Consider the following 12,500-nt stretch of genomic DNA (forward strand, 5'->3'; position numbering starts at 1 on the left):
TGACGCCACATTCAGTACAGCGCATGCCCTGACGCGCAATGCCCCACAGCAGACCCTCACACTCGGGGCAGTAGGTGGGAGCCGTTGCTGTCCATACCTCGAAATGATGCGGCGTCGTAGATGAGATGGGATAGATTAACGCCTGCAGGGTCTTCCTCAACACCTGCAGCTTCTACAGAGAGAGAGAGAGAGAGAGAGAGAGAGAGAGAGAGAGAGAGAGAGAGAGAGAGAGAGAGAGAGAGAGAGGATGATTGAAACACAGAAATGGTGGCTGTATCTCTACTCAGTTCAGCTTGGAGAGAAAATGGTGAGTGTGCTCTCCGTCTTGCATAAATTTTCGTGTTGAGATTTGTAGGAATGCTGGAATTCATAACAGCACTTTTTTTTTATTAAGAAAATGTATCACAGGAATTTAATCACAGGGATTTAACACTAGTAGCAATAACTTTATCCCAGAATTTTTTGTGGGGCCAAGGAACGTCAAATCCAGCAGAAGAGCCACTGAACTTCAACTCCAGGAATGTTAGCGCAGATACCTCCACTCAGGATCCGAAGAGAAGGAACTTTACCTCAGGGACTAGTCCGGGAATTTACAGCCAGGATATTTAACCCATAGATCAGGAACTGCATACCAACAACAAGAATTTTTATCAGAGGAACTTTATATTACTATGTTAAATCTCACTCGCTACTTAAGACTTCTCTCACTACACTAGCTCTCACTCGCTACAGTAGATTTCACTCGCTACATTAGACTTCACTAATTACATTAGATTTCACTCGCTACATTAGACTTCCCTGGCTATGGTAGATTTCACTCGCTACAGTAGATCTCAATCATTACATTAGACTTCGTTCGCTATGTTAGATTTCACTCTCTACATTAGATTTCACTCTCTAGATTAGATTTCACTCTCTACATTAGACATCAATCACTACATTAGATATCACTCTCTACATTAGACTTCACTCATTCCATTAGACTTCACTAATTACATTAGATTTCACTCTCTACTCTACATTAGATTTCACTCACTACATTAGATTTCACTTGCTATTTTATATTTCACTCTCTACATTAGATTTCACTCTCTACATTAGACATCATTCATTACATTAGATTTCACTCTCTACATTAGATTTCACTCATTACATTAGATTTCACTCTCTACATTAGATTTCACTCTCTACATTAGACATCACTAATTACATTAGATTTCACTCTCTACATTAAACTTCACTCATTACATTAGATTTCATTCTCTACATTAGACATCACTCATTACATTAGATTTCACTCTCTACATTAGATTTCACTCTCTACATTAGACATCACTAATTACATTAGATTTCACTCTCTACATTAGACTTCACTCTCTACATTAGACTTCACTAATTACATTAGACTTCACTCTCTACATTAGACTTCACTCTCTACATTAGTCTTCACACATTACATTAGACTTCACTCTCTACATTAGATTTCACTCTCTACATTACACTTCACTCATTACATTAGATTTCACACATTACATTAGACTTCACTCTCAACATTAGATTTCACTCTCTACATTAGACTTGACTAATTACATTAGGCTTCACTCTCTACATTAGATTTCACTCTAGATTAGACTTCACTCTCTAGATTAGACTTCACTCTCTACATTAGACTTCACTCTCTCCATTAGACTTCACTCATTACATTAGATTTCACACATTACATTAGACTTCACTCTCAACATTAGATTTCACTCTCTACATTAGACTTCACTCTCTCCATTAGACTTCACTCCCTACGTTATATTTCTGTCTCTGAATGCAGTGGATCTGAAGGGAAAAGCTGCTGATGTGGTCTATCTTCTGAGACGGTCCCACGTGACTACAATCTTCCTGGGCTTCACTCAACACTACTTAGCAAAGGTGATAAATTCCAGTGAACTTCATGTAGACTTTGTAAAGCCAGCACTTATTCCTGGTCTGTACTCCATTAGACCATTAGCAAGCAATCGCAGCTTCATGTCCTCTGGGGATTTTAAAGTATTGGTGTGTGTACAGCTGCTTAACTCGGGTCCTGTATCAGCACAAGCAGCAGCCCGCAGGCCCGTTTCATAATAAAATCCAGCAGTAAGCCGCGCCGCGCCGCGCCGACTCCGTTTCCCTCGTAAACATCCGTTGATCGGGTAACGACCGATGCCTGGTAGCACGATGCCTACTCAGCGAGGCGTGAGGTCCCTGCCTGATATACTGCTCTGCTTGTATTTCCTCATTTGTAAGCCGCGTTGGATAAAAGCGTCTGCTAAATGAATAAATGAAAATGAAATGAATGAACATCATCGAGATCGATACGAAGCTCAGGACAGATTGGCACAGAGTCCAGCGCAGACTCCCAAGATGATGACTGATAACCGAACTGAGCTGATAACTCGTCCTGAACTTCCCTCCAACACCGCATCGATCTACACGCACCTTTTCCTGCTCCCCGCGTGCGAACTGGTGTAATGAGAGATGTGAGACGTGAAAACGTACAGAGGAGCTGCGTAGTGAAATAAAGCAGGAGCGGATTCACTACACTGTGTTCAGTGCCTCTGCATGATAGAGCGGTCACCTCCGTGTAGTGCTCCATAGATCTATATCTGGATACAGACTACACTCTATCTAATTCATTCATATGGCAACGGTGGGTATTTTCATCTATTTATCCAAGAAAAGGAGATCAAAAGGGAAAAAAAGACAAAAACAAGAATACACAGAGAACAAAAGGAGCAAAACCAAAAAAGATCGAAATAGAAAAGAGACAAAAAGATTTCAAGAGTCGATTAAATACGTAGGAGAGTCGAATAAACTCGTAGGAGAGTCGAATAAACACATAGGAGAATCGAATGAACACGTAGGAGAGTCGAATAAACACGTAGGAGAGTCGAATAAACACGTAGGAGAGTCGAATAAAGACATAGGGGAGTCGAATAAACACGTAGGAGAGTCGAATGAACATGTAGGAGAGTCGAATAAACACGTAGGAGAGTCGAATAAAGACATAGGGGAGTCGAATAAACACGTAGGAGAGTCGAATGAACATGTAGGAGAGTCGAATAAACACGTAGGAGAGTCGAATAAAGACATAGGGGAGTCGAATAAACATGTAGGAGAGTCGAATGAACATGTAGGAGAGTCGAATAAACACGTAGGAGAGTCGAATAAAGACGTAGGAGAGTCGAATGAATACGTAGGAGAGTCGAATGAACACGTAGGAGAGTCGAATGAACACGTAGGAGAGTCAATTAAACATGTAGAAGAGTCGAATAAAGACGTAGGAGAGTCGAATGAACACGTAGGAGAGTCGAATAAACATGTAGGAGAGTCTAATAAAGACGTAGGAGAGTCGAATAAAGACGTAGGAGAGTCGAATAAAGACGTAGGAGAGTCGAATGAACACGTAGGAGAGTCGAATGAACACGTAGGAGAGTCAATTAAACATGTAGGAAAGTCGAATAAAGACGTAGGAGAGTCGAATGAACACGTAGGAGAGTCGAATGAACACGTAGGAGAGTCGAATAAACACGTAGGAGAGTCGAATAAAGACGTAGGAGAGTCGAATGAACACGTAGGAGAGTCGAATGAACACGTAGGAGAGTCGAATGAACACGTAGGAGAGTCGAATAAAGACGTAGGAGAGTCGAATGAACACATAGGAGAGTCAAATAAACACGTAGGAGAGTCAAGTAAACACGTAGGAGAGTCGAATAAAGACATAGGAGAGTCAAATAAACACGTAGGAGAGTCAAGTAAACACGTAGGAGAGTCAAGTAAACAGGTAGGAGAGTCGAATAAAGACATAGGAGAGTCAAATAAACACGTAGGAGAGTCGAATGAACACGTAGGAGAGTCAAGTAAACAGGTAGGAGAGTCAAGTAAACACGTAGGAGTGTCGAATAAACACGTAGGAGAGTCAAATAGACATAGGAGAGTAGAAATAAACACGTAGGAGAGTCAAGTAAACACGTAGGAGAGTCGAATAAACACGTAGGAGAGTCGAATTAAACCGTAGGAGAGTCGAAAACACACACACACACACGCACACACATCACACACACACACACACACACACACACACATCACACATACACACACACACAGACGGTGCTGGACGAAGTACTGAGACTGACGGCCGTTATTTTACACTCGAAGTGTTTCAGAGCAGGTCCTGTGACCTCAGGCGCGGAGAGAACATCTGTAAATCTGTCACAACTTTTAGCCTCCACATGAAGTAGAGCGATGAACGTGCATCCACAAATCTGTCTGTTTATAGCACAGAGAGAGAGAGAGAGAGAGAGAGAGAGAGAGAGAGAGAGAGAGAGAGAGAGGGAGAGAGAGAGATGATGTGTGAGAGCAGAATGAAAAGTATCAAACGGGAGAGATAAGATACAAACAGAGAGAAAACAAGAGAGAGAGCAGAAAAGAGACCGAGAAGTGACGTGTGTTTGGATGAGAGAAAGAAAATGACAAAAATACGAGAGAAAGGAAACACGGTGTGTATGAGAGAGAGAGAGAGAGAGAGAGAGAGAGAGAGAGAGTTAAAAGTAGAATGAGAGAGAGAGGGATTCTTCACGTTACTGAAACTCCACCTTCTCTCTCCTGTTTTAATTTCATTTATTTGATGAAATCAGCGCACGGTGAATAAAATCGCGGTCTCACACACGTCTTTATGAGTCGAGTGTCGATTAGCGGGAATAAATCACATCACACTCCACTCCATTATACCGCGTGTGTGTTTCTCTTTGTGTAATTAGTGCCCTTTGTAGCGCAGGCGTCAGCTAACAAAAGGCCTGTGTGGCAGGGAGCGTGTCCATCGGCGCTTTAATAATGCTAAACGTTAATGAAGAACGCTTCAGGAGAAAAGTTTTGCGAGGAAACTTTCCGCGCACGCTTTGAATGACCCTGTGCTGCTGTCGCTGTCGTCGGGTAATTAAGGGGAGGGTTTCCGATTAAAAAAATGATCCGGAGCCGCTAGATTCATTACAGCGGGTGTGAACGTACGACGCGCTATCTTAGGATGTAGATCTCATCGTACAGTGTGATTCTTTCTCTCTCGGGGGTTTTCCTAACGCATTTGTAAGACGAAACGAACTCAGCGAGCACGTGTTCCATCCCTCAGACTACAGCAGTACTCAAACCTGCATTTTGAACACTGCTATGAAGCACTACGAGCACTTAAAACGTGTGATTGGTAACATCTGATAGTCTTTAGTACTCGGGACTCCGCCATGTTTGTAGGCGGCGGTGCATTCTGGGAATCGGAGTTCAAAGGCTGTGTAGATCCAGCATCGCTTTATAAAAGACAGGAAGTTCTTGTAAGCTGTTCTCTTCAAATAAAAGTCCGCGTGAACGCTGATACGCTGATACGCTCTTTACTTATATTAGTACAGATAGACTGTTACCTGTGACCCATATTTCCATATCTCCATCTGGCCCCTGATAAGAAAGCTTTGGACACTCCTGCCATATGGCTCCGGCAGCCATTTTTAGACCGTGATCTCCCAGAGGAATTCATTTTCGCTCCATCTCTTTTTTGTTCTCGCTACAGTTAATAACACTCCAACATCTGCTCAGCCCGCTTCCCAGACCCGCGCTACAGCCTACTTCTCTTCTTCTAATCAGACTTTACCGTCGTTCCGTCCCGCTTTAGTGTATCTCTTGAGCTTTTCCTGGGAATGAAGAGATCAGCGAGACGTCACGGCACAACCTCGACGCGAGTCGATGACTGTAAGTCGATAAGGTCCGGAACTGAAGGATGTGTGCGGGGAAAAACAGCCATGTCCGAACACTCCAGATAAACAGAGCCCGAATCAACAAAGCTTAATGACTATCCAATAGAAACTCATTCAAATACTGTCTGTCCAGGTCAAACAACCTCGAAAATATCTGTCCAATCCCCATTAAATGACCGTCCGATCCACACAAGAGCAGAAAACCCATCGTTCAATAACAGTCCGATGTAAATGAAGACTGTCCAATCAATACATATTAGCTATAAAGCCATTAAACCAATTCTGGAAACAATTCATTTGAACAAACCCTGAAAAAGTCCAATCTAAACGAACTGAAATTATTGTGTAATCGGAGCAAAAATGCCAATCTAATTCAAACGGGACCTGAAATACCTGTCCGATCCAAACAAACCGGAAACAAGTCCAATCTGTCAGTCTAATCCAAATGAACTTTGAAACGTGTGTGAGAGGTCAGAAGAAAAAATCCAATCTAAACCAACCTGAAATACAGTATCGATTAGAGCTCGCTAAATGATCTGTCTCAAGCCTTTTAATAATTAAAAAAAAAAGAAATCCGAGTCCAAACAGCTCTGAAATGCCTGTCTAATCTCGAGTCTAATCCATAAAATGTTTCACAAACATACCACAATCACTGTTTCATTTGAACAAGGCTTGAAAAATGTCCAATCCAAACAAAACAAAAACCTGAATTAGCAAATTCAGGAATGCTGAAGTGGATCAGACGGGGAGTAACGTTCCAGTGCCAGACAGATCAAAAGCAGAGCTTTCATCACTAGGAGGATTGATTCATCTGGCTGTGTTCAATTAATGCAGAGAGCGAGGGATGAAGGTCAGCAGAAAAGAGGAGTAATTCTCTCTCTTCATTGATTCAGATTCTCTTATTCCTCCATTGCATTGCTGGCGTGACCGCAGAACTTATCCTACAGCTCAGTAATTAAAAGTGGAATCAGTGAAGCCTCAGCATAAAAAAAAAAAATGATGCACTAAAACCTCCCTGCGTCTGCTGCGCCCACTGGAGTGTCTTCCAGAAATATCACAGTCACGTTATCTCTGACTGAAGACTGTCCAGTTTCAGCAGTTACATGTTAACGCCAGTCAATTGATCGGTGATTCTCAAAGGACCGTCCTGTTTTAATAAAGTACATCTGCACACGCATCAGCACTGTAAAAGTGGGCGTGTCTTTGTCTCTCTCTCTCTCTCTCTCTCTATATATATATATATGGAAATGAAAGTAGGTGGTGAATTCACAGATTTCAGTCACATGACTGGCGTGGAGACCTGGAGGGAAAAACACCGTTCCAAAATATCAGCCAACACTGGACACTCCATGGAACCGCAGCACAGGTCTGTTTCAAGCTACGGATGTTTTGATCACAAAAGAAGAAAAACAAAAGGTATTCGAACAAACTAGAAGTTCTGGGCACTGGTAATCCATGTCCAGCATCCGCCGCGCCTTTTTCAGTCAGTGAAAACAGCGAAGTCCCTGCCAGAGGAATTATTCATTGTCAGAGCAAAGGTCGGTGCTAATTAGCGAACGTTCAGTGTAGTCTGAGTTCTAGGGCAGTGATATTTTGGTTAGGTTAACACAATATCTAATGATATAAATACAATCAAAACTTTTTTTTCAGTGTCAGGTAAACCATTCCTACTGTTTAAACTGTCAGTGCAGCCGAATGAACAACAACCGTCTGGCATTTTGGCGAAATAAATCTGGCAGCGGAAGAAAGCCGTGTTTTGCCCACCAGGGGGCGTTCCTATAAGAATGTGAAAACCATGAATAGATGTTTATGTAAGGCCACTGATAGGGAATGTAGGTGTGTCTTTGAGTAGATATAAGGAAACGAGAGTCCATATATGGTAATGAGAGTGGCTTGTGAGTGGGTGTGACCTAAAGGCCAGCCATAGACGGAAGTATGGGCATGTCCTTATCGTGCATCCAAATATGGAAATGACACCATCTCTGCATGGGACATGGATGGGGAAGTGGGCCAAATCCAAAAATGTAAATAAGCACAGCAGAAGAGTAAGCCTGACTTAAAGGCTATTGGTAGAAATTTGGGCGTGTCTTTACATCCATATATGGTTATAAGCGTGGCTGGTGAGTAAGTAGGCCTTGAAGGCTACGGATGAGAATGTGGGCATGTTTTGCGTCCATATTTGGAAATGAGAGCAGCTCAGTAGGTGTGTCTTTGACTTGGAAATTTGAGCTTGTCTTCAAGACCATAAAGTTCCATATTTAAGTGTGTTTTGAAGGCCTTACGTGGGAATGTGGTCATTTTAGTAGAGTCCATATGTGGAAATGAAAGGAGCTCTGAATGGGCGGGTTTTAAAGGCCTTATATGGTAATGTGGGTGTGTCTTTAAGTCTGTATACGGAAATGAAAGGAGCTCTGAATGGGCGGGTTTTAAGGGCCTTATATGGTAATGTGGGTGTGTCTTTAAGTCTGTATACGGAAATGAAAGGAGCTCTGAATGGGCGGGTTTTAAGGGCCTTATATGGTAATGTGGGTGTGTCTTTAAGTCTGTATACGGAAATGAAAGGAGCTCTGAATGGGCGGGTTTTAAAGGCCTTATATGGTAATGTGGGTGTGTCTTTAAGTCTGTATACGGAAATGAAAGGAGCTCTGAATGGGCGGGTTTTAAGGGCCTTATATGGTAATGTGGGTGTGTCTTTAAGTCTGTATACGGAAATGAAAGGAGCTCTGAATGGGCGGGTTTTAAAGGCCTTATATGGTAATGTGGGTGTGTCTTTAAGTCTGTATACGGAAATGAAAGGAGCTCTGAATGGGCGGGTTTTAAAGGCCTTATATGGTAATGTGGGTGTGTCTTTAAGTCTGTATACGGAAATGAAAGGAGCTCTGAATGGGCAGGCTCTGAAGGCTTTATTACGATAATGAGATCAGCTCTGACTGGAGGCGTGGTCTAAAGGCCATAGAAGGGAATGTGGGTGTGTCTGTGATTTTACTCTATTACATAAAGATCTTCAGGTCAAACGAAGAAGGAAGTCACTGGAAGTCACTATGAGTGCATGTGTTGTCATAGATTTATTATCCAGCGCAGTCATATGAGCTAGACATTACAATTTATAGACACATACTCCTCTTTTGTTTACTTCCTGTTTCAACAGTGTCTCCACAGATTTACATTTTCCACACTTCCTGTTTGTTATGATCTGTTCATTCTATCAGTATCAGACCGTTACTGACAGTTTGATTTCAGTGAAAAAAAAAAAAGCAGTGATAGAATGTGTGTTTTCCCCTGCACGTGAGCGCCTGTATGCATGCGAGTGTGTGTGGTCTTTCCTCTCGGACGGAGCGTGCGCGTGATTGTCCGTTGGTTGTGGATTGTGTCTTTAACACTTACCAGGTCCTCGTTGTTCAGGGTGGATCTGGTCACAAGTGCAAACGAGATGCCTGCCTTTCGAGCAGCCAAGGTCTGCAGAGAACAGCACGCATTACACACAAATCACATTTCACATCAAAACCGCTCTGCAAATCGGCATGCCGCCTCTGTCGAAGCTCTTTACTGAATCCACGCCTGTCTCGTGAGTGCTATAAATGCAGCATACTGCCACGACACGGCCGAGCTAACCGCACCGCTCGGAATCACGTTAACAGACCCGACGGGCAAAGTTCTGTAAAGTCGTACAGTTTTGTAATGTCTAGTTTACCATCTAGTCTGTATTCGCATTTCTCTCTGCCGTAGTCGATGGCTAGGGTAGGATGTGATATCACGGCAAGCTTTCTGTAACAACAACTGGCCAAAAACTCAACTCACGTCAAAACTAAACAGAGGATCCTGAAATATCTGTCGGAAGAACATCAGTCACAAATATGACAATTCAGGACCCAAAAACTTTATCGTATGCACACCGGAAGTCTTAATTCTCACAGAGGCTTCAGTCGAATATAAGATATAAATAATAATAATAAAAAAAATAACAACAGGGAAGAAAAAGAAAAGAAAAACGCAACGTTACAGTGTTGTCATACTGGCCATATTTTACACAGACTGCGTAAACTTGCAGGAGGTGTGCAATATCGTGCAATATCACGCAACATTGGGGGGAAAATGGCTTAAAAATAGGAACGTATACAGGATATGGTTCTGACATAAACATCCTGATATTTCTAAACTCACTGTCCAGGTCACATCAGGCCTGGATTCACCACACAGCCGAAACAAACCCTATTCCAATATAAACAAATCCTCAGAGCTCTGTCAGATCCAAAAGAACAACAGCAACATATAAAATCCTGTAGAGGAAAAGTTCAGGAACCTTTATGAACTACAAAAAAACAAACACATTTTCAATTACAACAATCCCCAGCATGCAACAATCTCCACCTTTCTAAGGCGATTAAAAAACGTTCGCATTTCTTTTCTATCACCTCTTAAACCTTCACAAGCAGTTTCAAGTAATCGCTATGCCACGCTTTCCGACTCTAAATTAGCACTTTATTATCGACTAGAGCAATTAGCACGATTAAAAATGACACAAAAAAAAGACCGATACTCACCAAAGCCTACGTCGTTCAGAGGAGGTGATGAAAGCGGAGCAGGAAAGAAAAGGAAATATTTCGTTAGTAGGCGAAGTGAGGAACGAATCGGAGGTTAACCCCGTCAGGGTTGTAGTGTTCGGGTCATCTGTGGTGATATACTGACTGCCATGCTGAGCGTCATAATGCGCTTCGTGTTCTCAGAAGCAGAGTGCTGTTTTTTAAAAGTAGTACACTTGTAAATACAGCCCTTTACGTGGCCTCCAAACATGCATTACAAATCAAACGTCACTCATGCTTTTACTAAATAAACATCCTTCGCTTTTTAAAAATTCCCGTACGCACGATGTGCTACCATCCTTATACACGGACGACGACACGACTCACACTGCCCGTGTGAAGTCAGCTGCGAAACACTGACCGCACACTTACATTAGGGGTTGCATAGACTAGTCAACCAGCACACCCGCCGCCGTGGGGACGTCGACTAGACGGGCAGACGGTAAAGGAAGCCGCTCAGTGTGCTCGGGGGAAACTTAAAGCTGAGTAAGATGTCATCTAAATAAATAAATGAATGAATGAGAATCCTTGCGCTGTGGCGTCGTGAATGGTAACTGTGTGAGAGAGCGCGTTCAGAGCCGCGGGTTGCACATCGCTGTCCACGCCCTCTCAGCCAGTTTAGAATCGGATCGGAGAGGACTATCCGGACTCGTCGCGTCATCATCGGACGCTAGCCGAAGAGCGAGACGGGGTCAATGCCGTGTTGCGCCGATTTCTTTTCCTTCATCGTTAACGTCGTAGCCTCGAAGCTGGAAATGCGATCCGTCGCCCGAACTGAAGCGTGGCTTGACGCGTCCTCCGCTTAAATACGAAAAAAAAACACACTAGCGATTTTGTTTTCGGCTACGGAAAAGAGGACCGGTCGACTACTTTTTCGAATGACTGCTCGACTAGTCAAAATTAGTCGTCGTGCAACCCCTAACCTACATGTGGGGACGTACGGATGGACTATAGAGAGGAAGGGACAAAGGGAGAACGAGAGAAAGGGACAGAAACAGATAAGAAGGATAAGTGTACAAATAGGAGGTGCGGGATAGTATATAAATTTGTCTTTACCAGTTATCGGGCCGCGAGTAGCCAACGGTGGTAAAGACGTGAGGTTCGCAGTGAGCGACAGGCACCAGAAAACAGAGGGAGGAGTGGGAGCGGGGCGACTCGAACCTGTACATGAACCCGTTATGCGTTTATGTAAGTGTACAGTAATCAGCATGCAGCGGCGTGATTGAGGCTTGCTGCAGGCAATGCCGTAAAATGGAAGCGCACAGATGAATAAGGTCGGATATGCTTGTTAATTTCACTTAATTAACACATAACGGCCTTAAGAGCAGCTCTGATCCCCTGCCGTACACGCCCGGTTCGCTCACCCGTCCTCATCCGCTCAAATCACACGCATCCCTGGGACACAGGCGCCAGAGCTTATGTTACATTTATTCAGCCAATAACAAACTGGATCATATAGTCCGTTCCAGCTGACACCCCTGAGGGTTCGTAGGTTTGTATCTCTGGGGGAACCAGAGAAAAAGTTCCTCAAAGTGTTTGAGAGTGATAGTCTCGTTTGTAGGGCTATCCAGAAGAACCAGACAAAGAACCCTTTTGGGGTGCTGACTGGAGACTCAACCCACCCCGAAGTAAACCCTCTTTAATAACCTTAGCAAGCCAATAAATTCTTGAGGAACCATTTTTTTCCCTAAGAGTGATGGTCCTGTTAGCAATTTTCCTTTTTCTTTTCATTTTCAAGTCGGGCTTGATATACTGCTTATCTTAGAAAAACGTTTTTAGAAACACGGAACCCTCAAGTGTATTTCCATTTGTCTCTCTGGGGGAGAACCTTACAAAATCGGCAGAGAACCTCGGAAAACCTTTAACGATTCTCTCAAAGGAACCCAAAAAGATTCCATCCACTACCCTTGAGGATGGCCGATAGACCCGTTTTCAATATAAACCTCTTTTAGGAACTCTTACCTATCCGAAGAATCTCTAAGGAACCCATTTCCCTGACAGTGCTCTAGATACTCTAGAACCCTCAAATGTTCTTTGGTTTTGTCCAAAGAACCCATGTAGAACTCTTTTTTTTTTTTTTCCCGAGTTGTATGATCGACTTTGCAATTGGCTGGCCAGGTTTAATTTAAGCTCCGCCTTTGTTGACCCCAAGACG

At 43.1% G+C, this 12,500-nt stretch overlaps 1 protein-coding gene across 3 annotated transcripts in view; it reads right to left on the reverse strand.

Annotated features, from left to right (window-relative positions):
• LOC108264818 (protein unc-13 homolog C) overlaps positions 1-12,500 on the reverse strand; it is a 185,339-nt gene that overhangs the window by 154,329 nt on the left and 18,510 nt on the right. For 2 of the 3 annotated variants that reach the window (XM_047155288.2, XM_053678198.1), the window contains exon 6: positions 1-172. This exon is cut by the window's left edge and continues 48 nt beyond it. In XM_047155288.2, the coding sequence (XP_047011244.1) occupies positions 1-172 (172 nt within the window). Of the gene's footprint in view, positions 173-9,149; positions 9,222-10,306; positions 10,313-12,500 lie in introns of all 3 variants that reach the window. The other variant, XM_017466719.3, reaches the window with a different exon arrangement.

Source organism: Ictalurus punctatus, chromosome 4 (assembly GCF_001660625.3).
Source record: "Ictalurus punctatus breed USDA103 chromosome 4, Coco_2.0, whole genome shotgun sequence".
NCBI lineage: Eukaryota > Metazoa > Chordata > Actinopteri > Siluriformes > Ictaluridae > Ictalurus > Ictalurus punctatus.